Source organism: Hypomesus transpacificus, unplaced genomic scaffold (assembly GCF_021917145.1).
Source record: "Hypomesus transpacificus isolate Combined female unplaced genomic scaffold, fHypTra1 scaffold_176, whole genome shotgun sequence".
NCBI lineage: Eukaryota > Metazoa > Chordata > Actinopteri > Osmeriformes > Osmeridae > Hypomesus > Hypomesus transpacificus.
The window spans coordinates 58,934-86,280 of NW_025813730.1; the positions used below are offsets into that span (position 1 = coordinate 58,934).

The 27,347-nt window shown below is 50.6% G+C and overlaps 2 protein-coding genes across 4 annotated transcripts in view; one reads left to right on the forward strand and one right to left on the reverse strand.

Annotated features, from left to right (window-relative positions):
• LOC124489123 (leucine-rich repeat-containing G-protein coupled receptor 5-like) lies at window positions 1-10,876 on the forward strand. Of its 2 annotated transcripts, XM_047051779.1 has the most exons (16): window positions 1-462; window positions 1,133-1,204; window positions 1,876-1,947; window positions 2,031-2,102; window positions 4,214-4,429; window positions 4,589-4,660; window positions 6,016-6,084; window positions 6,194-6,265; window positions 6,469-6,540; window positions 6,860-6,922; window positions 7,074-7,145; window positions 7,249-7,314; window positions 7,463-7,534; window positions 7,667-7,792; window positions 8,081-8,151; window positions 8,890-10,876. In XM_047051779.1, exons 1-16 carry the CDS (start codon window positions 272-274, stop codon window positions 9,840-9,842), a joined length of 2,331 nt encoding a protein of 776 aa, XP_046907735.1. In that variant the 5' UTR covers window positions 1-271; the 3' UTR covers window positions 9,843-10,876. The 2 variants fall into 2 exon arrangements, with proteins under 2 accessions (XP_046907735.1, XP_046907737.1); XM_047051781.1 differs by lacking the exon at window positions 7,463-7,534.
• LOC124489122 (zinc finger C3H1 domain-containing protein-like) overlaps window positions 10,445-27,347 on the reverse strand; it is a 17,837-nt gene continuing 934 nt past the window's right edge. Inside the window, exons 2-36 of one of the 2 annotated variants that reach the window (XM_047051778.1) lie at window positions 26,699-27,172; window positions 26,475-26,566; window positions 25,856-26,261; window positions 25,479-25,711; window positions 25,169-25,271; window positions 24,906-24,997; window positions 24,633-24,824; window positions 24,244-24,450; window positions 23,921-24,061; window positions 23,616-23,728; window positions 23,288-23,425; window positions 22,655-22,829; window positions 22,125-22,253; window positions 21,257-21,778; window positions 20,792-20,866; window positions 20,505-20,614; window positions 20,290-20,421; window positions 19,928-20,049; window positions 19,653-19,754; window positions 19,347-19,475; window positions 18,965-19,142; window positions 18,647-18,833; window positions 18,087-18,275; window positions 17,563-17,800; window positions 17,138-17,243; window positions 16,143-16,341; window positions 15,951-16,045; window positions 15,658-15,765; window positions 14,527-14,631; window positions 13,864-14,029; window positions 13,557-13,657; window positions 12,902-13,003; window positions 12,639-12,678; window positions 12,033-12,095; window positions 10,445-11,379 (exon numbers count right to left, since the gene is read on the reverse strand). In XM_047051778.1, coding sequence (XP_046907734.1) covers window positions 11,260-11,379; window positions 12,033-12,095; window positions 12,639-12,678; window positions 12,902-13,003; window positions 13,557-13,657; window positions 13,864-14,029; window positions 14,527-14,631; window positions 15,658-15,765; window positions 15,951-16,045; window positions 16,143-16,341; window positions 17,138-17,243; window positions 17,563-17,800; window positions 18,087-18,275; window positions 18,647-18,833; window positions 18,965-19,142; window positions 19,347-19,475; window positions 19,653-19,754; window positions 19,928-20,049; window positions 20,290-20,421; window positions 20,505-20,614; window positions 20,792-20,866; window positions 21,257-21,778; window positions 22,125-22,253; window positions 22,655-22,829; window positions 23,288-23,425; window positions 23,616-23,728; window positions 23,921-24,061; window positions 24,244-24,450; window positions 24,633-24,824; window positions 24,906-24,997; window positions 25,169-25,271; window positions 25,479-25,711; window positions 25,856-26,261; window positions 26,475-26,566; window positions 26,699-27,172 — 5,684 coding nt within the window. In that variant the 3' untranslated portion in view covers window positions 10,445-11,259. Of the gene's footprint in view, window positions 11,380-12,032; window positions 12,096-12,638; window positions 12,679-12,901; window positions 13,004-13,556; window positions 13,658-13,863; window positions 14,030-14,526; window positions 14,632-15,657; window positions 15,766-15,950; window positions 16,046-16,142; window positions 16,342-17,137; window positions 17,244-17,562; window positions 17,801-18,086; window positions 18,276-18,646; window positions 18,834-18,964; window positions 19,143-19,346; window positions 19,476-19,652; window positions 19,755-19,927; window positions 20,050-20,289; window positions 20,422-20,504; window positions 20,615-20,791; window positions 20,867-21,256; window positions 21,779-22,124; window positions 22,254-22,654; window positions 22,830-23,287; window positions 23,426-23,615; window positions 23,729-23,920; window positions 24,062-24,243; window positions 24,451-24,632; window positions 24,825-24,905; window positions 24,998-25,150; window positions 25,272-25,478; window positions 25,712-25,855; window positions 26,262-26,474; window positions 26,567-26,698; window positions 27,173-27,347 lie in introns of both variants that reach the window. The other variant, XM_047051777.1, reaches the window with a different exon arrangement.

The window sequence follows — 27,347 nt, forward strand, 5'->3', positions numbered from 1 at the left end:
AGGGACATAAATACAATCAACCAACCTGAACAAGTGAACAACTGAACTCTCTGAATGGTCTGCGTTTGTGACGAGACACACACAAACACACAAACACACACACACACATACACACACGCATATACATCGACAGACGTTCAACGTGCCTCTGAAATTGGTTGCGGTTCCTTCACTTTAAATAAGGCCTATTAAGAAGAGGTAGTGCAGTTGTTTGGTACACAGCCCTTCAAACTGTGTTATCTACCGCTATTGTTGTATAGCCTACTGTATAATGTTATGTGTAATATTTATACTTATCTTCGTGCATGGAGCCGCCGATGGCTCCGGAACCACGCCGCGATATTACACCGCCTGTCCGACCGGTTGTAAATGTGAAAACGACGGAATGCTCGTGCGGGTAGACTGCGTGGACGTCGGTCTCGAGGAACTGCCTTCAAACCTGAGTGTGTTCACTTCATACCTGTGAGTACAGAGGAAGAGCCTTTAGTTTTTGTCTATTTTCTTGGTCTAAAGGCAATGGTTTTATTTCTGTAGAAGAAATGACTCGTCCATTCATGACTTTTTATGGTGAATTCAAATGTTTATACTTCAACTATTGAACATTAATAGCATAAAGTAGGGTGCGTGCACGTGCAGGGCTTAAAGACACTGCCACAAATGTAATTATTCCCTAAAATGCTACAAAACTGGCCAAATTGGTCAACTTTTGACTTGCTGCGTGTTGTTTTATAAAAGACAATGGCACATTTGAGCGTTTATGATTTTGATGATGAATTTGCATCCAGAGGTTTTTAATTAGGCTCCTTCTTGAGTTTGACTCTCCTCGGCTTTGCCGCCCTGTACAACACCGCTCAACTGCTCCGCACGGAACTTTCCCGTTCTCATCATGAACTAGTGGGACCTAAAGCTAAACTGATATTCGTATAGCCTAAGCCTACTGTATAGCATGTATTTTGTCATGACACTTTTGTAATCTAAATGTTTGCGTTTAGAAAGAATCTCGGTGCAATGTGAGTGATAGGCTACAAACAGCCTTTCGTCCACCTCTTGCCAACTATATAATGTATAAACGTCTTGAAGCCAAGATATGGATGGCTGTTCTGACAAGTGACAACACACTTTTTTCCTACAGGGACGTGAGCATGAACAACCTCCCCCTTCTTCCTGTCCACGCCCTGAATCATCTCCACTTCCTCCACGAGCTGTGAGTATCGCGGGAGTCTACCAAGCTTCGGCCCAGGTCCCCGAAATGGTTGTTGAGAACGACTTCATTAATTAACTCTGACTGCGGTTCTGAGAACGCACACATTGTTTTTTGGAGGTCATTTGTAATATTCCTAAAAACAGGATGTATGTTCTGATGTATAATCCACAATTTGAGTTTACATGTATTTACTTAACTTTGAGACACTTACACAGACTGAGAGCGCCCATTAAACTGGAGCCCTTCAGAACAGCAACATGGTCCCGAAAACGTTTCGTAACATCTGCACGTTCCAGAACACTAATGGCAAAGACAGAGAAGAAAGTCCAGGATTAATTTAGTCTGTAAATAAGGGGTTAGAGAAGAAGTTCCACCAGAGCCTGTTCAGAGGAGCCTACAGAGGCAGGAGTCTGACTGTAGATGAACTAGCAGAATGGGGACTGAGCCAAAAGCACTAAACAGGTTAAAAATACACGTTCTCAATACTTTCTACCAAATTAAGTAGATTTTTGCCTTCTGCCTGAAATGTAAGGTTTGCAATTTATATTCATTTTTTCTACATCACCTTTTCACTTCTGCAGGTCCACATTATCATGTTTATCTCGTGTTGTTACAATGTTTGCACACCGTAATCCTTAATTTTCATCAGATGTGTCTTGTTTCGCTTTCAGTCGACTGGCAGGAATCAGTTTAACAGAAATCCCTGAAGGAACATTCTCTGACCTCCTCAATCTCAAAGTACTGTAAGTATTTATGTCAAAATTCATCTCAAACTATATTTATAAATATGTAATTTTCTTTTCTGACCATATATTTTGTTCCTCAGAATGCTACAGAACAATAATCTTAAAGCGGTTCCTGTCGAGGCCCTGGAGAACCTCAGGAACCTTCAGTCTCTGTGAGCCCCCCCCCCCACATCAGTCTGTGAGCATGCCCCCCCTCAGTCTGTGAGTCCCCCCCCTCAGTCTGTGAGCATGCCCCCCCCTCAGTCTGTGAGCATGCCCCCCCCCCCTTAGTCTGTGAGTATGCCCCCCCCCCCCCTCAGCCTCCATAATCATGTACAGTAGGAACAGTCATGCATTCATGATGTCTTCTTTAGCAGACGACTCTAGCAACAAGCTCTAGGTTAAATCATGTGCTAAGCCTGTCTGTTTGAGGCTGTGCTAGGCCTGTCTGTTTGAGGCTGTGCTAGGCCTGTCTGTTTGAGGCTGTGTTAAGCCTGTCTATTTGAGGCTGTGCTAGGCCTGTCTGTTTGAGGCTGTGCTAGGCCTGTCTGTTTGAGGCTGTGCTAAGCCTGTCTGTTTGAGGCTGTGCTAGGCCTGTCTGTTTGAGGCTGTGCTAAGCCTGTCTGTTTGAGGCTGTGCTAGGCTTGGATGTTTGAGGCTGTGCTAAGCCTATCTGTTTGAGGCTGTGCTAAGCCTGTCTGTTTGAGGCTGTGCTAGGCCTCTCTGTTTGAGGCTGTGCTAGGCCTGTCTTTTTGAGGCTGTGCTAAGCCTGTCTGTTTGAGGCTGTGCTAAGCCTGTCTGTTTGAGGCTGTGCTAAGCCTGTCTGTTTGAGGCTGTGCTAGGCCTGTCTGTGGTCAGCCTTAGTTGTCTCTAATAACATAGCCCTATTAAGTTATGGAAAACAGGTCTGCTTATATTTAGAAATTCTGTCTTTGCTTGATGACAGACTGGCTATATTTGACGTTAAGCTAAATTTTCTGGTTTATTTCATACTTTTTGTTTATGCTCTGACTTATACAGAGTATTCTCAAGAGGGAGGAAAAACTAAGAATATTCATAAAAAGTTGAAAACTTGTTTTTTGTGGTTAAGTTAGTCCAGAACACCACTAATGTAATTTTCCAATGTCGTTTATAAATGTGGTCAAAGGGTTGGTAATGGAACTGTGTTCCTCTGCCGATATCGCACGCACAGACATGCATGTGTGGGCTAACACACACACACACTATAGAATTAAAAAATATATACATGTATGCATTTTAGGGCATTTCTGCTATATTTGGACTGAGATAACAAGGAGTGACAGGAAGTAAGGAGGACATGTAGGAAATGCCCTCCTGCTGCCCCCTTCCATGTTTATCTGATTTGCTGTCCTCATCGTCTCAGAGAGTAAACAATGATCACTGCTGTTTAGACGTACCAATCTCAAAATCACACGTTAGACGGGGGGAGACGCCACATCCGAGCTGTGTGCGGTGGAGCCAGGACACCGTGTCAGACACACAAGCCCCCCGAGGGAACGGCAACACCAGAAATTACTACCATGCAGCAGAGGAATGCATAGAGCGACCTCCCTGCTGGAGGACATCTCTGTGTGGAGAGATGTCTCTGTGTGTAGAGATGTCTCTGTGTGTAGAGATATCTCTGTGTGTAGAGATGTCTCTGTGTGTAGAGATGTGTCTGTGTGGAGACTTGTCTCTGTGTGTAGAGATGTCTCTGTGTGTAGAGATGTCTCTGGTGGAGAGATGTCTCTGTGTGTAGAGATGTCTCTGGTGGAGAGAGATGTCTCTGGTGGACAGAAATGTCTCTGTGTGTAGAGATGTCTCTGTGTGTAGAGATGTCTCTGTGTGGAGGACGTCTATGTGTGTAGAGATGTCTCTGTGTGTAGAGATGTCTCTGTGTGGAGGACGTCTCTGTGTGTAGAGATGTCTCTGTGAATCAGTTCTTTATAAATGTTACAGGAATCCGTAATATGGTTCTTGAAAAGCATCACTTTCTTCGTCATATATGCTCTTTACTCAAACATCCAGTTTGATGTTGACTGTTACTGCAGATGTGTTTGTTTCTTCGACCAACATATACGTTATATACTGTATATATATATATATAGTACTACTGTATATACTGTATGTATAAAATATTCATCCTTTATTCTATTCATCCTTTCTTTGGATTCTCCTTTTGTAAAATTTCAGAATGAATGAACAATATGTTCTAATTTTGTAAATTGCAGTCTTCCCGGAACTTTGTTCCAGGCAGTTCCGAACAGAGTCTCTTGTTTTCCAGACGTTTAGATGCCAACCAGATCTCCAGCGTCCCCAGCAGCTCCTTCAAGGGCCTGGCGTCCCTGCGCCATCTGTGGCTCAATGACAATGCCCTCACAGATGTGCCCACCCCTGCGCTAACCAGGGTGCCAGGCCTGCAGGCGGTGACCCTGGCCCTCAACCACATCACCCACATCCCTGACAGCGCCCTGGCAACCCTCAGCGGACTGGTGGTCCTGTAAGTGCTGCAGGAGAGCTGGAGATCTGTCTGCTCTCCTTGCACTGTACAGGTGTCTTCTCCCTCTCTCCCTCTGTCTCTTTCTGTGTCTCTCTACCTAAAGAGACACCCTTTGATCGCTAGTCTCTCCTGACCTGGTCTCTCCTGTGCCCTCTTCAGACATCTACAGAACAACCAGATCCTTTCGCTGGGCGAACGATGCTTCGCTGGACTGCAACACCTGGAGACCCTGTAAGCTACTCCAGCACTCAGCACATAACAACAGTTAGTAGTTCAAGCAGAACCCAAATCCTAGGTATTAGTAGTATTCCTATTGGTTGTGTATTAGCATTACTTGTTGAATCAACAGAAGGCCTCCCTGGTTGGAGTGAACAGGTGATGTAGTCAGAGTGAACCCCCATCCCGGTGATCTAGACAGTGCTGGTGTTGAGTTGGTCATGGTGGTAGGAAGGGCTGTTGAACGCAGCCAGACTGCAGGTGCGCTCGCTCTCTGCTGACGTGCAGGCTGTCTTTATAAGAGCCTTAAGTGCGGTCCTTAAGTGAGCCACCACTGCAGATCAAACGTCCTCTAAATGCTCATCTGGTGCATCCCAGTGTGTGGCCGCAACCCTGCGCCAATTACCCTCCGTCTAGATAGCACATGTTGCCTGAGTGTTTGCAGTGGAGCTAACCCCTCCACCCCCCCGAGCCCCCCCCCCCCCCCAGAACTGCCCCCCCCGTTCCTATACACTACCACCAGCTGGGATTACTCTGTCATCCCTCTACTAAAGACGCTGTATTCCAGTGTTTTAGTATTCCAGTGTTTTAGGATTCCAGCGGTTAGGGTTAGCAGAATTCCAATTTTTCAGTTTCAGTATTTCAGTTTTCCAGGACCGGTAATTCAGTATTCCAGTATTTCAGCACAGCAATGCAGTTTTCCAAGCATTTTCCAAGGATAACACACCATTTTTTGAAATGCACGTGTTAATAAAAGCAAACACTTATCTGCATCTGGGTGAGATTTTGCTGCATTGAACCCATTACGGTATAGCCCTAAATAACAGAGAACAATCTGCGGTTTAGAAAAGAGTTCCGTCTGGTTTTGAATGTATGTTAGATACGGACTCACTGCAAGTCCTATTGCAGCAAACACTCTACACTTGGTTCTACACGAGGACTGATATCTTGATAGTGCAGATCAGTGGACTGGGTAATGGTGCTCTTTGTACCAAGTTGGAGGTAAAACTCCCATCAGGACGATTCACACCAAAAATATACATGAACTTTGAGTCATTTTGGAAATGTTTATCACCAACCGAGACTCCAAATGATTTGCCATTCTCTCTGCTGAACTTTGAGTGTTAAGGCATTCATTCTCAGGGAGGAGTGATGGAGAGGGCTGTGAACCAATCACCTCCTTGCGTTTACTAACAGGAAGCTGGACAGTGTGAAGGGAACAATGATCTGCACATCTAGGGATGAGGGAAGCAAATAGATATGGAAAAATAAGAAACAGCAAGAGAGACAGAAACAGAGACAAATAAAGGCTGAGCATGACTGCATCCAGGACATATTACCCTGACACACTCCTCCCTTCTAACCTCTAGAGATCTGAGCTACAACCACATAGACGTGTTTCCTCCTGCCATCAGAACCCTCCAGAACCTCAGAGAACTGTGAGTGGAACACAGACATCACACCCCATCCCACACACCCCACGTCACACACCCCCACACACGTCACGTCACTTGACAGGACTGAATTACAATGACTCCTCCCTTTCAGGACGTTCCATAGCAACAGAATCACATCCATTCCAGAACACGCCTTTAGAGGGAACCCGGCCCTGAGAACCCTGTACGTGTCAAGCACTTCAAGTTTATAGACATTACGTGTTGCAGTGGACATATTTACTAAATTGATAATTACAATAATAAATACGTTCTTAAACAGCCTTTAAATGATCACAATTTTTGTCATGATATGCACCGCAGCTGTAAACATGTGCGTTGGTAATTAAGTTAGTGATTGACAGTTTTTGTCTAATGACACATCTACAGATACTTCCACAACAACCCTGTCCAGTCCATTGGGAGGTCAGCCTTCCAGAACCTTTCAGAGCTGCGCACACTGTGAGTCAGCACCAGCAATACCACACCTCTTGTCACTCATCACCAGGGATTTCTTTTTTCAAAGAGTTTGTTCCTGATGGTCCTTCCTGGTCAGACAGATAGACACACAGACGGACAGATAGACAAAGTGCACACACCTGTAATGTCTGAATCATCTCAAGCTAACTATCGGGCCAGTGGGTTCCCGAGGCTTTCTGTACATGATCAAGAAAGACACATGTCAATCCTACACATGCTATAGTTACCACAGAGAATCCCAAATAATTCTAGAAGGGTTCAAATAAATCCTCACGCGAGCCTCTTCTCTCCCTGTCATCAGAACCCTAAACGGAGGCATCCAGGACTTCCCAGACCTTACTGGGACACACTCACTCCAAAACCTGTGAGTTCAAAACCATCGTAACAATAAAACACCAGCCCAGGTTTCATCTCTTCAAAGACCTCCATTAATAACCAATACTACAGCTGTCAGACATGCCATCTAGACATTGAGAGATCTTTACAGAAGGTAATATTTACATCTCTCCATGCAGGTCAGTTAGTGGCACACACATCTCATCCCTGCCTGGATCTCTCTGTGATCAGCTACCCAGCCTGCTTCAGCTGTAAGGTCCAGACAGTCATGTGACCCCTCTAGCTATCAGGTGACCCCTCTAGATATCCAAATCTTACAGGTCTAGTACCTCATCCCCACCATGTGCTCCTCAGTGATCTCTCCCACAACCGGATCCAGAACCTGCCCAGCTTCTGCGGCTGTAAGAAGATCCACACCATGTGAGTATTCTTATGCATCTGGTCCTGTCCAAACTGAACCTGGTCCTGTCCAAACTGGACGTGTTCAAACTGGTGATCAGCTGGTACTGCACACCATGGTACTACACAGATGTTTGTGTTGCCTGTGTGTTTGTGTGTGTGTGTGTAGTGACCTGCATCACAACCGCATCTTCGGACTATTGGCAGACACGTTCTGTGAGATGTCGGAACTCAGATCCCTGTGAGTAATCTGCTGATAGGAGGAGCATACACACACACACACTACATGTGAGTAGAGTGTGTTTGTAGTACAGAACTACACACAACCACCCAACATGACACAACCACATTCAACTTCTTTTTCTTCCCTCAGTGATCTCTCGTCCAACCGGCTAGCTTCCCTCTCTCTGGAGGGGCTTGGAAGTCTCGCCCACCTGAGTGTTGGTGGTAACATGGAGCTGAGAGACCTCCTGCCCCTTCAGGCTCGGCCTCGTCTCAGGTGTCTGGAGGGAGGGATGGGTTCAGCTCAGTGGAAAAGCATCTGACTGCAGATTCAGAGTTCCCAGATTCAAATCAAATCTAAATCCAATCCCTCATCCCTCGCTGCTTAGTAAATACATTGAAGACAGTCACTCCAAGTCACAGAGAAATACATCCAAAGTTATCCTTTTGGTTAATTTACTACACTTACATATCTGCGTCTGTGCTTTGTTGGGTTATGTGAAGTTAGTCACATGGATGATGAGGATGTATTATCTGAGTGTTTGTTGTGTGGTTGTGGTCTCAGGGCTGGCCGGAGGGGTGTGTTTGATCTGTGTGAGAAGGCCGACAGCCGACACCTTCAGGAGACAGGCAGAGGTGAGAACGTCACTATCACACGTCCACTCATGCTACACACCCAAGGAGGGGGTTCTTAATAGGTATACACAGATACATATAGAAATATCCAGATTGATGTGTGTTGTTAACTCACATAGCCCGTGAGTGGGAGTGGTTGGTGTAGGTGGTTTGTGGACGCTAACATGAGAATATGAAACAGCTGGAGTAAGATGTAAGGAAGCAGAGGTGTGGAGCACTGACCTAAAGGGAGCAGCTCTGTTCCCAGTGAACGGCAGACAACCAGATCTTTCTGTTAGGTTCAGAGGAGAAACCCCCCCCCTGCATTCTGCTCTCTGCTGCTCTCTGCTGCTCTCTGCTGCTCTCTGCTGCTCTCTGCTGCCCTCTGCTGCCCTCTGCTGCTCTCTGCTGCTCTCTGCTGCCCTGGTCCTGGTGAGTGTGGAACCAGAGCATCCTGGTTCAGGAGAGTTCATCATTTACATTTAGTCATTTAGCAGACGCTCTTATCCAGAGCGACTTACAGTAAGTACAGGGCCATGCCCCCGAGGCAAGTAGGGTGAAGTGCCTTGCCCAAGGACACAACGTCATTTGACTCGGCCGGAAATCGAACTGGCAACCTTCAGATTACTAGCCCGATTCCCTCACCGTTCAGCCACCTAACTCCCATCATACTCTTCATGTGTGGCTACCAACCCTTTCCTGAAGCCCTCCTTGTTGATTGCCTCTCTCCTATGTCTGTGTGTCCTCGCCCGCCCCTAGGTGTGTCCTGTCTGACCCACAGTGTGTTTGGGAGCTCTCTGCAGCGAGGCGCAGCGTGGATCTTCATCGTCCTCTCCCTCGCCTGCAACTCCCTGGTTCTGCTGTCCCTTGGCATCACGACCGCACCCTCATGTCCCTCCCAGCACCTACTGGGAGTGCTGGCCTGGGTGCATCTCCTCTCCAGCGCCGCCCTAGCTGTGGTAGATAGTATGACCAGGGGCGGTCAATGGTGGAAGGAAGGGACAGGCTGTGAAGTGATGGACCTGGTGTTGACCTTCTCTTCAGAAGCCTGCGTGTTCCTGCTCACTGCTCTGGTAGTAGAGCGTGGCCACGCTGCTCAGAGTGCAGCCGTGCTTGGACGGACCAGGAAGAGTCCCTTCTGGTCCAGGGCTGTCCGAGCGATCTCTGTCTCATGTTGCACCCTAGCGGGGGCTGTGGCCTCCTGGCCCCTCCTGGGCACGGCTCTGCCTCCCCCCGGCGGAGCAGCTCCCCACAGACCCCCCTCCAGCTCAGGCTTCTCCTCAGCCCTGGTCCTGCTCAACTCCCTCTGTTTCCTGGTCATGACGCTCATCCACACGCGCCTCTGTCGCCGCCCGGACACTCTCGCTCCGCAGACAGGCCACGCCCACCCACGCTGCGCTCCCAACATGGTGGCTTGTCTCCTCCTCACCAACGGTCTGCTCTTCCTCCCCGCGTCCCTCACCCCTTTCATCTCATCCCTCAGACCCTCTCTCCTCTCCAGCCCAGAGGTTGCCAGGTTTGGGAAGGTGCTCTCCCTGCTGCCTGCCTGTGTCAACCCCCTCCTGTACATGCTCCTCAGTCCCTGGTTTCCAGAGGAGGTGGAGAGGCGTCTGTGCTGGAGGTCGTACAGGAGGAAGAGAGCCCGCCGCTCCAGCAGGGGGTCCGTGGACCTGGAGGCAGGTGACTCTGTTCAAACTCCCGTCTCCTGCTGATCCTAAAGGGAGAGAGGCAGCGACTCACTTCCGAGTCAGACGTTTAAGGAGAGGTTCAAGGATCAAGTTACCTGGCTCTTCCAAGGACATCAAACTGAACTTCTATTAGCATCTTGTTCCTTGTTCACAGAGCTGCTTAGGGGAACTCAGAATCCCTGAAGAGGCATGATGATACTGCTGTTCACTGCCGGGCAGAGAGAAGTGTGTTCCTTCCTGCAGTAATAAAACTCCTGTGTTGCACTCGTGGTTAAGGTATCTCCATTTTAACGTGACTATATCCATAGGGTGTGGTTCATCATTTATTTGTACCATATCCATGTATTTAATTATTTTGTAAACAGGATCTTTTTAGATTTAAATTCCCCACCAATTTGACATGTTAGTTGGTTTCAGTTTAGTTGATTCTTTTGTGTAGTTCTAAATAAATATGTTCTGTATTGTTGTGTTATACATCAAATTTGTTTATGTCTGCATAAATAAAAAGATTGGCTATATTAGTTGAATTTCCACAAGGCAGTAAAATTCACACAAATAAAGAAAAGACAAAAGATATTTGTTTAGAAAATAATTTAATATAAACATTCAAGTTCAACATACAAAATAACAGTTGAAGGACTTCTCGGCTCATAGCCAAATACTCTTTAATCATATATTTTTGACACAAAAAAAACCCCTAAATTGCACATAAGAGAACAATATAGCTCCAATATTGAACCCGTGACTAGTGATGGGTTTGAAGGGCCTCCCCGTCAGGTCTACAGGGCGTCAGCCTCAAATACACAGGACAACGACAGGCCAAATAGAATACTTTGCAGTCAGACATTTTGTTATTGGCCAATCATTTAAATTTTGTTCTTCTTTTATCGTTTAAAACAAATAGTGAAATAATGAGTCCATCTTTTCTCTAAGGATACACCAGAACAAACAGAAACATCCTGGTAGCAGCCTAGTCTGGCCAGGAGAGGGGAACACCCTTTAAAACACACAGATGCCTGCAGGCGTCCGGCAGAACTACTAACCCCCCCCCCCCCCCCGGTAAAACAGAAGCCAAATTAATTTGTTTAAAAAGGTGACAATACAAATAACAAACAAAAGGAGAAACGTGTCAAACATAAAAAGGGAAAGGTAAGACGTGTCACTTGGCAGGGTCCATACTTACGTACATGATGGAGGCTGATTTAAGAGGTCAGAGTTCAGGACACTCGAGGAGGCTTCTGTGACGCGTGTCCTACGCCGTGTCTCCGGGCACCCTAACCCTGCTCACCTCCTCTATCTCTCTCTCTCTCTCTAAGCAGCAGCCTTTCCATTAGGATGGTCTGATTGGCGCTAAGTTCATTTTATTTTCTCCCTTTGTGTTTCTGAAAGGGGGGGGGGTTCACTGAGGGGGTGCAAGTGGGGGTCAGTGATCCTCTCCCGTTTAGCACGAGCCTAAATTTAGGGGCTCATTTAGACTCACTCCCACCTCTTGACACTTGTCAACAAGCTTCCTCAGTCTATCAGTTTTACCTCCTCCCTCTGCAGCCTCAAACAGCAGACGCTGGAAGGAGGGAGAGAGAGGGGGGAGTGAAAGAGAAGAGGGGGAGAGAGAGGGGGGGAGAGAGGGGGGGGGAGGGATGGGGATGGAGAGAGCGCAAGAGAGGTGGGGGGGGCAAGGGAAGGAGGGAAGGTGAGAGAGAGAGAGATGGGGAGGGGAGGAGAGAGAGATGGGGGGAGGTAAGGAGGAGAGGATAGAGAGATGGGGGGAGGTAAGGAGGAGAGGATAGAGAGATGGGGGGAGGTAAGGAGGGTAGGAGAGAGAGAGATGGGGGAGGTAAGGAGGGGAGGAGAGAGAGAGATGGGGAGGGGAAGAGGGGAGGAGAGAGAGATGGGGAGGGAAGGAGGAGAGGAGAGAGAGTGACATGGGGGGAGGTAAGGAGGGGAGGAGAGAGATGGGGGGAGGTAAGGAGGGGAGGAGAGAGAGAGATGGGGAGGGGAAGAGGGGAGGAGAGAGAGTGACATGGGGGGAGGTAAGGAGGGGAGGAGAGAGAGAGACGGGGGAAGGGAAGGAGGGGAGGGAGAAGCAGGTGAACATGCGTGCATATTGGCCAGTCGGACAAGAACAAATAAGCAAAAACCCTGTTGTAAGAGTCATGTGTATGTCTGCTTGTGTGTGCGTGTCTGAGAAGAGAGAACTGAGGAGGGGACATTTACATCTTTCCACAGGGTGGCGCACAGAGGGAGCCTTTGCAGGGCTTGCTGATAGAGAAGTCGCACCTACAAAACAAACGAGGAAACAAACAAAAACAAAAGACACCAAACGTGGGAGCGCTGCGTCAGTTGAGCGGAGGACAGATGGTGAGGTGAGCGTGAGGGGGGCTTAGTGACCGGGGCTGTTACTTGTTTACCAACAACACGCAACATTTCCATTTCATTTCGTCACCCCTCATATGAAAGGCTGTCATACATTACTTTTTCTTCAACAGTGATTAAACAGCCTGCAGGGAGAAGAATAAGATAGAACAACAACGAAGCGATGATTATGGAACGGCTGAGTTAGCAGCAAACAACACAGCCCACTCTGACGCACAAACAGGAAGGCGACACATGGGTCAACAGAGAGAGTTAGACAAGGTTTAAGTCATCACGCAAACAATCCAGATCTCTCCTTCACAAGTCTGTAGTCTCCAAATTCCATGTACAGTCTTACTCTCCCTTCTTTCACCCCACCCCCACCACCTCTCCCACCCTCACCCCCACCCCATCACCCCTAGCCCCCCCACCCTCACCTCACTCCCCCCCCTTCCCTCTCTAACTCACCTCAGATCTCTGCTTGAGCTCCTTCTCCACAGTGATGGCTCTGAAACACACCACAGAGGGTTGTCAGCTCAGGTCCCCCCTCTGACCAGCGTCAGCTCGGGTCCTCCCTCTGACCAGCGTCAGCTCAGGTCCCCCCTCTGACCAGCGTCAGCTCAGGTCCCCCCTCTGACCAGCTTCACTCATGGGTTCAGCTGGTATTAGCGCAGGTCAACGGTAGGGGCTTTGGACATTGCCGTTTGGAGGGTGAGAAAGCTCGGACTTACATTTTCCAGTTGGCCAGACAGTTGGGAATGCTGGCGCTCAACGTTCTCGCCTGGAACTTCAGATGTTCCACGTTCCCGTCCGTCCACTCCTGGTGCAGCAACCTAAACAATAACACATAAACAACAACACATGAACAACAACAAATAAACAACAAGAGACTGAGACTAACCGCCTGGACATAACCAGATTCCATCTCAGACAACGACAGCTGTAACTACCAATTAAGTATTAATTTAATTAAGACCATGTGTATTTACATTTATTAAGTCAATCAAAGTGATTGGAGGGGTGTGTATGTACCTGAGGGCCAGGTGTGTGTGTACCTGAGGGCAGGTGTGTATGTGCCTGAGGGCAGGTGTGTGTGTGTGTACCTGAGGGCAGGTGTGTGTGTGTGTGTACCTGAGGGCAGGTGTGTGTGTGTGTACCTGAGGGCAGGTGTGTGTGTACCTGAGGGCCAGGTGTGTGTACCTGAGGGCAGGTGTGTGTGTACCTGAGGGCCAGGTGTGTGTGTACCTGAGGGCAGGTGTGTGTGTACCTGAGGGCCAGGTGTGTGTGTACCTGAGGGCAGGTGTGTGTGTACCTGAGGGGAGGTGTGTGTGTGTGTACCTGAGGGCAGGTGTGTGTGTGTGTACCTGAGGGCAGGTGTGTATGTACCTGAGGGCCAGGTGTGTGTTGGTGGGCATGGTGTAGCGCAGCCTCTCCAGAACCAGGGGGTGCTGAGACCCTGGCAGGCAGCTCAGGTAGAGAGACACCACCTGCAGAGAACACACCACGGGGTTTAACACACACACACATACGCACGCACACACAAACAAAAGTCCATAGAGTTGTAAAACGCATGCAGCCGAATCAGACAGCTTGCTGATGGCGAGATCGAACTCTGGTCTCTCTGGCCGACAGGGGGGGTCAGCTGACTGAGGGGGGTCAGCTGACTGAGGGGGGTCAGCTGACTTGGGATCACCTTGTTGTGGAACGTGAAGCAGCTCCAGTAGCGGGCTGAGCTGAACGGAACCTCCAGTCTGGACGGCACCGTAACCAGGCAACGCTGGACGAGATCCGCAAACATCCTGAACTCCCGGCCGGTGGCCTGGGACCCCAGGAACTTACTGCTGGTAAAGACGAGATAACTGGAGAGAGAACACACAGGAGTTAGCTGGGCCCCGGCCACCCCCCCCCCACCCGTCTGTGTGGACGTGATGTAGCACCACCCAAATACACCTGCTACCACACCCTTCTGACCCTGCTGACCCTTCTGACCCTTCTCACCCCTCCCTTCCCTCTGTACTTTCTACATGGACGTTTAGCGTGTAACTTAAGAGTTAAAAGTGTCGGCTAAATGAATCAGATGGAAAACTGTAACTGTACTGCAGGCCAGATGAGTTTTCACCTCCTGCCCTTCTGCATGCAGCCTCTTCAGACAGGCCAGGGTAGCAGACCATGGGAGGAGAACACAGGTGTGAAGGGTAACGGGCGCAGGGTGTAACGGGCGCAGGGTGTAACGGGTGCAGGGTGTAACGGGTGCAGGGTGTAACGGGTGCAGGGTGTAACGGGTGCAGGGTGTAACGGGTGCAGGGTGTAACAGATGCAGGGTGTAACGGGCAGCGTGTTGACATGCAGGACTCACTCCATCCAGAGCTTGTGGAGAACATCCAGCTGCATGACGGAGCCCAGAGCGCTCTCAAAGGCCTCCACCGCCACCCCGACTGCCCCATGAGTCCACTGCCAACAGCTGGGGGGACAAGAGCTGCAGTCAGCCTCTCCAGCCTGGCTCAAGACCACACGGCTTATGGAGACATTTCTCCACATGTATCATCCAACTCCATAAGAAGACTCACCTTCTATCACACTCATATATGAAAGCATCTGAGTTTTTACTTATATTTACTGCAATTTATTTAGTGACTGTTACTGTTGCACAGTCTTTTGCGCACGTCCTATTGGATAAAAGCGTCTGCTAAGTGAATCAAACGTCATATAAACGTGAGGCTAGCAGGAGTCTCCGTCGACCAGAGCTCCAGCGGGCCGTGGGAGCAGTGTGTTTGTCTGTGGGCAGTGTGTGTGTCTGTGGGCGCAGTGTGTGTGTCTGTGGGCAGTGTGTGTGTCTGTGGGCAGTGTGTGTGTCTGTGGGCAGTGTGTGTGTCTGTGGGCGCAGTGTGTGTGTCTGTGGGCAGTGTGTGTGTCTGTGGGCGCAGTGTGTGTGTCTGTGGGCAGTGTGTGTCTGTGGGCACAGTGTGTGTGTCTGTGGGCGCAGTGTGTGTGTCTGTGGGCAGTGTGTGTGTCTGTGGGCAGTGTGTGTGTCTGTGGGCGCAGTGTGTGTGTCTGTGGGCGCAGTGTGTGTGTCTGTGGGCAGTGTGTGTGTCTGTGGGCAGTGTGTGTGTCTGTGGGCGCAGTGTATGTGTCTGTGGGCAGTGTGTGTGTCTGTGGGCGCAGTGTGTGTGTCTGTGGGCAGTGTGTGTGTGGGAGCAGTGTGTGTGTCTGTGGGCAGTGTGTGTGTCTGTGGGCGCAGTGTGTGTGTCTGTGGGCGCAATGTGTGTGTCTGTGGGCAGTGTGTGTGTCTGTGGGCAGTGTGTGTGTCTGTGGGCGCAGTGTGTGTGTCTGTGGGCAGTGTGTGTGTCTGTGGGCGCAGTGTGTGTGTCTGTGGGCAGTGTGTGTCTGTGGGCAGTGTGTGTGTCTGTGGGCAGTGTGTGTGTCTGTGGGCAGTGTGTGTGTCTGTGGGCAGTGTGTGTGTCTGTGGGCAGGGGAGAGCAGGCCGCACCAGTGCACCAGGTGGAGGTGAGGCATGTGGTGGATGATCTGCTCCTGAAGCTGCTTCTTGATGACTGGGCTTCGGAGGACGTCTTCTGTAGGAACACCCAGGATGAACCTGGAACGCAACAACAACACAACAAAACCATCCTTTGAGATGTTCAAAATCCCCCCCAAAACTCACGACTGTTCCACACGCCACCACTGGCTAAACACACCACTCATCCGTTCCGTAGTTTCAATAGATTCTGACTGTTAGACACGCCTGTAACATGTTTAACATGTTTGGATGGGACCACGTACCGAAGCACGTCCACCGGCTGCCGATCGCTCTCGTCGTTCTGGCAGAAGGACAGAACGAACCCCCGGAACAGAGGCTCAATGATCTCGGGCTTCTCCTGCTCAGAGGCCGACAGGAGAGGAGAGGACGTGAGTAACGTGAACATCACCAGAGCACCCTCAGACTCCCCCTCTACCTGCAGGTAACAGCCTCACCTGGGCCATGAGGAACTTGCAGGCGTGGTAGAAGATCTCTGCGTTGTGTGGACACTCGGCGAGGGCCCGGAGCCACACTCTGACGGCCTCGTCGCTGTGGCCCCGGCAGACGTGGATGTTAGCCAGGGCGTCCAGCAGGGGGCAGGACTCGGGGCACGTGACCAGCAGGGACTCACAGAGCTCCATGCCCTTGTCATAGCTGCAGAACAACAGCAGCACACACACACTGTACTGCACACACACACTGTACTGCACACACACACTGTACTGTACACACACACTGTACTGCACACACACACTGTACTGTACACACACACTGTACTGTACACACACACTGTACTGTACACACACACTGTACTGTACACACACACTGTACTGCACACACACACTGTACTGTACACACACACTGTACTGCACACACACACTGTACTGCACACACACACTGTACTGCACACACACACTGTACTGTACACACACACTGTACTGTACACACACACTGTACTGCACACACACACTGTACTGCACACACACACTGTACTGCACACACACACTGTACTGCACACACACACTGTACTGCACACACACACTGTACTGCACACGCTGTTGGATGAACTGGACGTGTTTGTAAAGATAGGCGCGCTCTACTACCAAAATAAAAGCGATTTTGAGTAAAAAAGACTGTTAACTTAAAAGTAGAAAAAACCTCACTCTCAGGCTTGTCTCATAGCTTCTTTAGACCAGTTTATTAACAAACAGACGCGTTTCAGTCTAAGCCATCGTCAGTGTGTGGTTTAGCTTAGGCCTTGTTAATAAACTGGTCTAAAGAAGCAATGAGACAAGCCTGAGAGTGAGGTTTTTCTACTTTAAGTTATGTACTGGACATAAACACACACACAGAGCAGGCACACACTCAGAGCAGACACACACACACACTGGGAACACATGCACACTCAGAGCAGACACACACACTGGGAACACACTCCAGACACACCCACCGTTCCAGCAGAGTGTTGAGGGTGATGAGGTTGGTGTGGAGGGCCAAGCAGGCTAGTATCCTCTCCTTCTGAGGTAGTGTCTCATCTGAGCACTGCCGAACGGCATCTGCACACGACAGACCCCACATCAGTCACAGCTTCACTTCACCAGCGACGTTGGATACATCAACCCCGTGTCATGAACCAGTCATGTGTTACTATCCTACACTATATTACACTATAAAAAGTCATGAGACAGCAAAACAAATCTTGGCAGCTTCTGACGTGTAGCATGTCACAGCTGAACCAGTACTGAGAAACAAATCCCGTTTACAACACATTTATTTAGGACACGTTTTTATCCAAAACAGCGACTTACAATGCTTTCAGAAAGTCCAATCAGAAGCACGCACCTTGAAACAGGGCAACCAATCAGAAGCACGCACCTTGAAAAAGGGCGACCAGGATGTCAGGGGGCGTGCTGATGTCCTGCGGGGTGACCCAGGGCAGCGTCAGGGGCTCTGTGCTCACCAGCCTGGAGGGGTTGGAGTCGGCTGGGTCGTACAGGCTGGCCGGCAGGCTGTCGAACTCTGTCAGGTGGATGTAAGAGAGCCAGGCAAGGGCACGGTCGCTGACCGTCAGGTGGTCTGCAATGCTCCTCCCGTTGGCCGACTTGAGAGCACTCTGGAATGGAAAATGATGTTTGGCTGTTCCGCAGTACCTTCCTGTTTCAGTGGGTCTAGTATTGGGAGGGTCTGCTGCCCTGTAGCATGAAGCGTGATGACTAACCTGCTTTGTTTGGATTCCCCACACATGTTTTTGTGGTAAGTAAGCTAAACATTTATAATTTATGACATGTCTAAGGATTTGTACTTCAGTAGTAAATGATGTGTAAGGATTCCATCCAACATATCCTAAGTAGTGTCCCTCCCCCCCCCCGTGTCTGCAGTGACCCTGCAGAGGGACCCACCTGCAGGAAGGCCAGAGCGCTCTGCATGCGGCCTGTGAACAGGCTGAGCTGGACCCGGTACAGCAGCGCCTCCAGCAGCAGGAAGGACAGCTTGTCTGTCTGGCCGCCGGCCACCTGGCCCAGCAGGAACCTCAGCAGGCGGTCACACACGTAGTCCTTCCCCTCGAACGAGCTCTCCAGACTCAGGTACTGCAGAGGGGGAGAGAACCATTTGACGGGCCGTGAATATGGACAGCTCTGATGTAGAGCATGTGGTTGAATATGGACAGCTCTGATGTAGAGCATGTGGTTGCAGATGCAGCTGTTGTCCTCAGTTGTTGCAGATGTTGTCCTTTGTGTTCTGCTCGTATGTGAACCCTGGCGGCAAAACTATTTGACATGAAGTGGGCCAGTAAAGATAACCTTGCTCAAGATCGCAGGTTCAAATCCCTCCCGTTCACTTTGGGTAGAAAGGTCTGCTAACTGAAGACAATATTCTGCCATGATTTTCCTGACTAAAGGCTGTGTTGTGGGAGGTTGGGATGGGAGATGGGGACGGGAGGTGGAGGTGGAGAACCTACCGTCCACCACACTTGAAAGTGGGCAGCATGTTCCACGGCCATCTCACACATCTCCTGCACCTCCTCCCTGGCCCCGCGCCGTGAGAACAGCCGCAGGTAGTGGCACCAGATCTCAGGGTTGTCCCGGTTGTCCTCCAGAGCGCGGGACAGCGTGTTCAACGCTGCGTCCAAACACTCTGACGACGAACTGCGGGAAGAGGAGGAAAAACGTACTCAGCATGTTATACAAGCACACACACACACACACAGTGTGCTCAATGAAAACATTCTACTATTCACTGAGAGGGTTATGAACCCATGGGGGACAGGTCAACGTACGGCTCTTTCTGGCTGAGGTACTTGAAGGCCAGTTTGATCCAGAGCTGGGTGTCCCGAGGGCTCTCCAGGATGCTGGTCTCCAGGTTGGAGATGTCGTCAGTCTCGCTGGTGAAGTAGCGCTTGTCCTCGGGTGACACACACACGTCCAGCGAGGGCAGGCGGGTCTTGGAGACGTCTTCTGGGAAAGACAATGATTCAATCAATCAACGGTTTAGTTTTTTCTAGAAAACATGTCTAATGGTGCGCTGGCCTGGGAAGCAGAGCAGGCACAGACAGAGAGAGACAGACAGACAGAGACAGACAGAGAGAGACAGACAGAGAGAAAGAGAGACAGACAGAGAGAAAGAGTGAGACCTCTTCCGCCTCAGAAAAAGCGACTGACCATATTTGACGGCAGCAGTGCTGCCCTCCAGGCCCTCGTCCCCGCTGTCGTCCCCAGTGTTGGGGCTGGCCTGGCAGGCCGGCTGGGGCCTCCACGTCCTGGTGTCCTTACAGGTGGTGAAGGGAGGGACTGGGGGAGGACAGGGAAGAGGTCTGCCGTTAACCACTGATCAGTGAACCATGTTTGATCTATACCCTGCTATATTAGCTCATGGGGCAGACAAGAGACTTCTTCAACAGTCACCAGACAGCAGCCTTAACAAGCAAGGTTCCACTGAGGAGAAGAGGAGGAGAAGAAGTCTCTTACTATGTCGCTTGCTTTCGTTCACTTTGCTCACTAGGAGGACTGCTTTCTGGTCCATTCCCATGCGGTCTTTGTTGGCCCCAAAGAGTTTCTTGATGTACTTTTCTGTAGACAACAAATTAAGTAAACATACATCAAGACACTTCAAATGTAAGAGTAATGTAAATGTTTGTTGAGAGAGCTATTTCTGCTCTCTGATTAAATCAGTTCCTCGTGTGATTAAATGGCGACCCATATCTGATGGTGCAAACTGAACTGAGGTCAGTGTGAACAAACACCTGTTGCGGCGCAGATCTCGTCATTGTTGCTGCTTTCTGAGCAGCCAATCAGAGGGAGGTTGTAGGACAGGATGTCCTGGAACAGCTGGTTCCCGCTAAAGGTGCAGTTCCTCATGTGCTGCCTGAAACACAATAGCACAACATCATCAGATGACTGATTAACAATGAATAGAAATTAAATGAAGGGGAATGAGGCAAACGCAGGTCCACTCAATCATTTTCATTGGATTCATTTAGCAGCAGATGCTTCTATGAAAAGCGACGTCGACATATCGCAGGTCGTATGGGCAGCAGGACACTGCGGGAGTGGAAGAACCTGTCCAGCAGGACTCGTGCAGGGTCAGCAGGTCAGAGGGACTCACCACTTGCAGTCGTCATCGTTGCACGTTCCCGTCAGGTCAAAGCGGCAGAAGCACTTCCTGGCCTCTATCGTGTTGCTGTGGGTCACCGAGCTGAGGGACATCTTCTCCTTCGTTCTGAAGTAAGGACTGAATCTGAAACAAGATGGCCGACACGGTGAGAAGAGCTGAAACTGGTCACGTTCCTCTCTGAGTCGGGTCCAGAGCAGAGGTGTTACCTGTAGGATCTGAAGACCAGCAGAGGGCTTCTGTACGATCCAAAGGGAACTGGTTTGAGCTCCGCTCGGCTGCTCTGAGGCGTCATGGCCTCCACATCCACCGCCAACACCTGCATATTCAAAACACGCTTACTTCCAACAGTGTGTTCGGTGGACTGGGATTCTTTTAATAGTTTACAAATCCTAAATGACTCTACCCCACCAACATAAAAAGTGTCTACTAAATGAGTAAGACGTCAATGAACAGGCAGCAAAGCAGCAGTTAATACTGGATCAGGGAGGGTTACCTTCTCTGGAGGGTTCCTCTCCTCCCAGCCCCCCATGGTCCTCAGCTCCCCCAGCAGCAGCTCTCCCAGCCTGGCCTGGCAACGTTCAACAACCATCAACACCAGAAGCTACACTGACATCATTCCATCATTCCAATGGAAAGAAGGTTGACAGCAATAGTTTGACCGGTCACCGGTCATCGGTTCTCTGCCCAATAGCAATTGTACCCACAAGGACAAAGGACACGTATGTATACTGTATGTGCCATCACACGAACGTTGGGTTAGGTTATAAAGAGAGTCTATTGATTATCTGCTAGTTTACACATTTTTATACCGTCTGTCAAGACAATATTCCTTTACCCAAGGGAAGGGGTTGAGATCAAAGGTCTGTGGTCTAGGGCCCTAGCCCTGAACAGATGACAACTAAACATGAACCCACATGTAGCTAGGAGGTAAGAGAAGGGCTGAAAGATCCTCCCTCACCTGCTGTTGGTGCTTCAGCCTCAGCGCCTCCACGTCCAGCCCCAGGAACAGCTCCGACGGCTCTCCAGAGCCCACCGGCGCCTTGGTCGGTTTCACCGCCCCGTCTTTCACCGCTGAGCCTGCGGCCAGCTCCAGCTTGGGCTTGGTGGACGCGCCCAGCTCCGGGAAGGACTGCCGGCGGCTCCTCCTGGTGGCGCCGGAAGGTGCGGCAGGTTCCGGCTCGTTCCCGTCCTCGGCGTCCTCGCTGTCCAGGGTCAGCTTGTCCTGGGTGAGGTCATGCCGCGAGGGCTGGGGCACGGGGAAGGGGCTGGGGGGCGGGGGGGGAGGGGTGGGGGGGCGCGGGGGGGTGGAGGGCAGGGCGGGGGCCTCTGGGGCCAGGCCGCGGTGACGCAGCGTCTGGGCTTGCTTCAGCTTCTGGATCTTCAGAGCGTACTCAGACTCCAGCTGCTGCAGACGCTGCTTCTGGGCTATGAGGTCCGCCAGGTAGCGTCCAGAGCTGTCCACACGCTGCAGCTTCCAGGGCTGATGAAACAAACACACCACACATTTACATCTTCATTCAGCGGACACCAGTGTCCAGAGTAACGTACCAACAGTGCATGGAGAAAGCACAGAAGAACAGAAGTACATAGTTCGAACACAGTTAAACTGTTTCAGTGGTAGTAGCCAAAGAACGGTGCAAAGGAACCAAACGTCAGTTCACCGTCTGGTGAACTGAAAATAACTGAATGACACACACCCAGACAGGACACGAACCCGAGGCCACTTTGTTACATGAACGCAGCAATTGGCTGAAATCACCTCCAGGCCTGGTTGACCTGAGGTGCTGTGTTAGGAGGAGGAGGCCAGGCAGGTGTTTAATGCTCACCTGCAGAATGCTGGTGTCAGCTCTTCGTTTCTGCCCCCTGCCTGTGGCCGCCTGGGCCTGCATCAGGTCCCTCTCCAGCCTCACGCTGTGGTTCTTCTTAATCAGCACACGGTGCTCCACACGGGTCACCTGGACACAGGAGACGACCATCAACCACACAGGAGACGACCATCACCCACACAGGAGACGACTATCACCCACACAGGAGACGACCATCACCCACACAGGAGACGACCATCACCCACACAGGAGACGACCATCACCCACACAGGAGACGACCATCACCCACACAGGAGACGACCATCACCCACACAGGAGATGACCATCACCCACACAGGAGACGACCATCAACCATCACCCACACAGGAGATGACCATCACCCACACAGGAGATGACCATCACCCACACAGGAGACTACCATCAACCATCACCCACACAGGAAACGACCATCACCCACCAAGCCAGTTTAAACTGACACACTAATCCTGTATAGTAAAGTAAAAAAAAAGGACAAACAGTCAGACACCGACCTGTTCCTGGAGCTTCTTGAGGAGGGTCCTGTTAGCGCTGACGATCTTCTCAGACGCCAGCAGCTGCTCCTTCAGCTTGAGCACCTTGCCCTCAGCAGCCTTCAGAGACTCCTTCTTCCTGCTCTCCTGCAGGAGCAGCTGTCTTAGGACGGCCTCGTCTCTCTGGAGCAGCTCCCTGGAACACCGGCAAACACATGGTAAACAAGGGAGCCAGGTAAACAGGAGTCAGGTGGCTGAGCGGTTAGGGAATCGGGCCAGTAATCAGAAGATCGCTGGTTCGATTCCCGGCCATGCCAAATGACGTTGTGTCCTTGGGAAAGGCACTTCACCCTACTTGCCTCGGGGAGAATGTCCCTCTGGATAAGAGCGTCTGCTAATTGACTAAATGTAAACAAGGGGGCCAGGTAAACAGGGGGCCAGGTAAACAGGGGGGCCAGGTAAACAAGGGGGCCAGGTAAACAGGGGGCCAGGTAAACAAGGGGGCCAGGTAAACAGGGGGGCCAGGTAAACAAGGGGGCCAGGTAAACAGGGGGGCCAGGTAAACAAGGGGGCCAGGTAAACAGGGGGGCCAGGTAAACAAGGGGGCCAGGTAAACAGGGGGGCCAGGTAAACAAGGGGGCCAGGTAAACACACCTGTGCTTGCTCAGGCTGTCCTCTGCTTCGCTCAGGCAGAGCTTGGCTGCTGCCTTGGCAACCAGGTCCACCTCAGAGTCCGACCCGGCCGGAGACCCCACGGCGGCCTGGTCCTTCAGGGTCTTCTTTTTCTCCCGACTGGAAGGAAAAACACCGACAACATGTAGCTCTTCCTTTCACACCAGGCACACTGGAATCCACTCATTCTCATGTGCAACCTCTATTACAGACAGTACAGTGTATTGTCTACACATCAGAGGTCAGTACGTGGACAAGTGGAGATACTGGGCCATATGAACACGGTGCCTGGCTAATCCAAACATGGTACCTGGCTATTTCCTCTCTCAGCAGGCGGTACTCAGCCTTCTTGGCAGCGGGGAGGCTGTCCGGAGCTCTCACAGGGTGGTTCTCCTTCTCTGCAGCAGCTTTCGGCTTGGCAGCCTGGGGTTCCACACAGGAACATGTTATCACCCCACACAGGAACACGTTATCACCCCACACAGGCAGGAGCTTATACAGGGGCTCCAATCACCTTTCCATATGTTGCTTTTGATACGTGTGATCAATGAGTGAAAGTAGAAAAGGACTGAAGCCATTGGTTAAAAAAAAAAAAGAAGACAAATGGCCACTCACCTCCACCGTCCTGCGGGCCTCCTTGATCATGAACTCCAGCCCTCCGAACACAGAGGGCATGGAGCTGGACGCCTCCTGCTCGTCTGAGTCGCTGTCGTCAGAGTTGTTCAGCTGCACCACTACGGTTTTGTGTCTGGGGAGCTGAGAACACACACACACACACGATGAATTTCAAAGTGGTTTTACACATAGAAGTACAACAACTATTCAGAACATTGTGCTTTTTAACAAGGAGAGAAAGAATAAAAGTTATGTAGGTGACACGGCTAAGCCAGAAATGTCAAGTCAAATGTAACTCTGTAACATGTAGGAAGATGTCGTACCACCAGCGGGACTCTGGGGCCGTGATGGCCCCGGGGGAACTTGCTTCCGCGAGCCTGGGTCAAGACGTTCAGACTGGCGATGTTCAGGCTCACGGTTTGCAGGTTCCCCCGGGGGGCAGGCTGTGGCAGGGAAGCGGGCTGTGGCAGGGAAGCGGGCTGTGGCAGGGAAGCGGGCACGGGGGACGGAGGGCCGCTGTCGGACATCTCCTGGGAGAGAGAGAAGGAAAAGATTGAAGAGAGGAACACTAAACACTTACAGAGAGATCACCAGGTGTTGTGTTTATGGACACACGTCTACAGAACTCCAGAGGGATCAGGGAAACCAGTCGTTCTACACAGACAGGAAACGTGACTCCGCTCAACTTCCTGTGGCGCCACAAGCAGTGTACCTCTGGCGCATTGACACGCTTGTTGGCCATGGACATGAGGCAGGTCTCCCTGAGCAACATCTCCTCCTCCTCTTCCTCGTCTGCAAACGGGGGCTTGGGGGGCTGGTCGTGCTCGTCCAGCGGGGGGGCTGGCGGGGGTGGGGGCGGGGGCGCAGCCGTGGGGATGACAGACAGGAAACGCTGGCCCGAGTCCTGCAGAGACGGGGCTGATTAATTTCAAGTCAACACGGTTCGTCAACGTCAAGTGTTCATGTGTAAACGGCTGGAACGTACCATTCTGTATTCGGGAGAGTCCATTGTGAATGGATTGAGCACGGGGAAACACAGAGCGTTGTCAGCAAATGGGTTGTGTACTGGGGACGGTACTGAAAGAGACAGGAACCAAATGTTACAGTTAGGCAAAGGTCCATGACTCACACATACAGTATCAAAACACACCCTGACTAAAGTAAAGCTTTCACAACATATCACACACATACAAGTTTGTCATAGCAATGTCAGGTGAGCTGTGTGCTCACCTGGGGAATTGGTCTCACTGTCAGTATCCATGGCAACCTCGTCGTAGTTGTCGTACTGGTACAGGTTGCCTGAAGTGTCCAGTCCCTGTTTGCCCACTGACTTCCGCTCGTTGTCCTTGGACTGATGAACACACATTCAAAACCATATCAGCAAAATGTAGACCAGGGCCTGGGTACATCACTAGATATGATGTTGCTGTTACACTAACCACTGCAAGAACTGTACACTTTATGAACTCCAAAAGAAATCCAAGACTTGATCTTTGATTATCTGGTGCACTTGCTTTGGATAAAAACGACAGCTATATGAATCAATGTAAGGTGTCACCTTGCTCCTGGTCTGCCTCTTGCCCCCAACCAGCTTCATGAAGCGGTTGTACTGCTCATCCTGGTTGGACAGGTCCCGGATCTTCCTGATCTCCTCCTCTCTCCTCCGCCGCTCCTCCTCCACCTCCCTCCTCTCCTCCTCCACCTCCCTCCTCTTCTCCTCCACCTCCCTCTGCTGCTGCAGCTTCCACGTGCGCAGCTGCTGTTTCCTGAAGGCCTGCTTAGCAGCCGACCCTGGAGGAACGAGGGGGAAGTAGGGAAGACGAGAGACAAAACATTTAGAATTTAAGAATGTCAGATTTAATTTTTAACCCTGGAAGCTGCTAGAAAACCCAGGCTGTGTTATTTGAAGATGGTTCCAGAAATGGAGGATCCTACCTGGACCCTTGTCCCCCAGGCTGACTGCTTTCCTCCCTGTCTGGGGCTTGGCTGGACCTTTGCCCCTCTCCCCCAGAGCCCTGACCCCAGCCGTACCCCTCTCCACCGAAGCCCTGGGCCCAGCCTTGGCCCTCTCCTGGGGCTTGACCAGCGCCTTGGCCCTCTCAGCTGCAGCGGAAGAGGCTGAGCGCGTGGTAACTCGGCCCCGGTCAGGAGGCCCGGAGCTGGGGGCGGCGCTCTTCTCCTGGGAGGCCTTGGCGATCCTCTCCTTGCTCTCCTTCATCACCTGCTGCTCCTGCTGTTGCCACTTCCTGCTGGCGGACTGCAGGGCCAGCAGCCGCAGCTGCAGCTCGGACAGCTCCTCGTCCTCGTCCTTCCCCTTCAGCTTCACCTGAGGAGCGCAGGGCTGGACACACATGGCTTCTGTGAGAAACTGCTGGGGACCTTTTTTTGCTCAAATGTACATTTGATTGACAGGCATTCCTAGTTCTACTGAAATGGTCAGACATTGAACGAAGCGATGCACAGAGATGGCTGTTTCCCAGCAGGCATAAAGACAGCTGTGCTGTGAACAAATTAATCAACAACATACGAAAGAAATGAGATCCGAGCAGCTTACTTTGACAGGGGAGGGAGGGGAGTCGTCTGATTCGCTGCAGCACATGCCCGTGTTTGTCTTGTCATCTTCTCCCTCTTCCTTTCCTTCCTCACCTGAAAGTATGGTGCTTCTTTATAGCAAAACTATAATAACATACATTCTCACCCAAATACTGATGGAACCTGAGGTTAAGAAAGGCATTTTTGAATAAATCGTGGCAACATTTTATTATGATTCTTACGCACCTTCTGAATTGGCAGTGAGGTCGATTGGGCCTTTCTCTTCCTCCACTCCGGTCTCCTCGACACTCTCTTTTTCAGGTTTCTGGTCGCCATCCCTTAACTCCAGCTCTGATGATCTGGTTTTCAGAGCGTCCAACTCGGCAGGTTTGAGGAGTTTCTGGCGGAGAGGCTTGAGGGGGAAGGCTTGGAAAGCCTTTTTCTCCGCTCTCTCTGTGTCATCAGCGGCATCGTCGCTGGGAACAGTGTTTGTGTCTGCTACTGGGTCGGCTGTGGAAATACTGACTGGGACTTCAGCCTCTTTGGAAGGTGACTCATCGGGTTTTAGAGCCATTGTTTCCTCTTTCCTAATACATTCCAGCTCCAACTGAATCTGCTTGTACTTCGAGAGCAAATCCTCAAAGCTCTCGTCAACCCCATTTTCGGTTTTGGCAACATTATGAACTGGTTTCCTCACCTGGTTCCTCCCAAATACTTTTTCTGAAAATAGTAGGTCAAGGAAAGACTTAGGTAATTGAAGTGGTCTTCCGGCTGTCATGTAAGGCCATAAAAAAAAAAAAAAAACATTAGGCTTTAAACTATGACTGTATTACAGTTTACGTACAAGCCCATTTCTTCAAAAAAATCGACATGATGACCTACAATCAGGCCTATT

Excerpts from the sequence above, each read along its gene's own strand:
- LOC124489123 (XM_047051779.1), top strand. The coding sequence starts at position 272 with ATGTTATGTGTAATATTTATACTTATCTTCGTGCATGGAGCCGCCGAT. Across the intron at positions 1,948-2,030 it reads CTCCTCAATCTCAAAGTACT|AATGCTACAGAACAATAATC; the intron begins GTAAGTATTTAT and ends TTTGTTCCTCAG. Across the intron at positions 2,103-4,213 it reads CTCAGGAACCTTCAGTCTCT|ACGTTTAGATGCCAACCAGA; the intron begins GTGAGCCCCCCC and ends CTTGTTTTCCAG.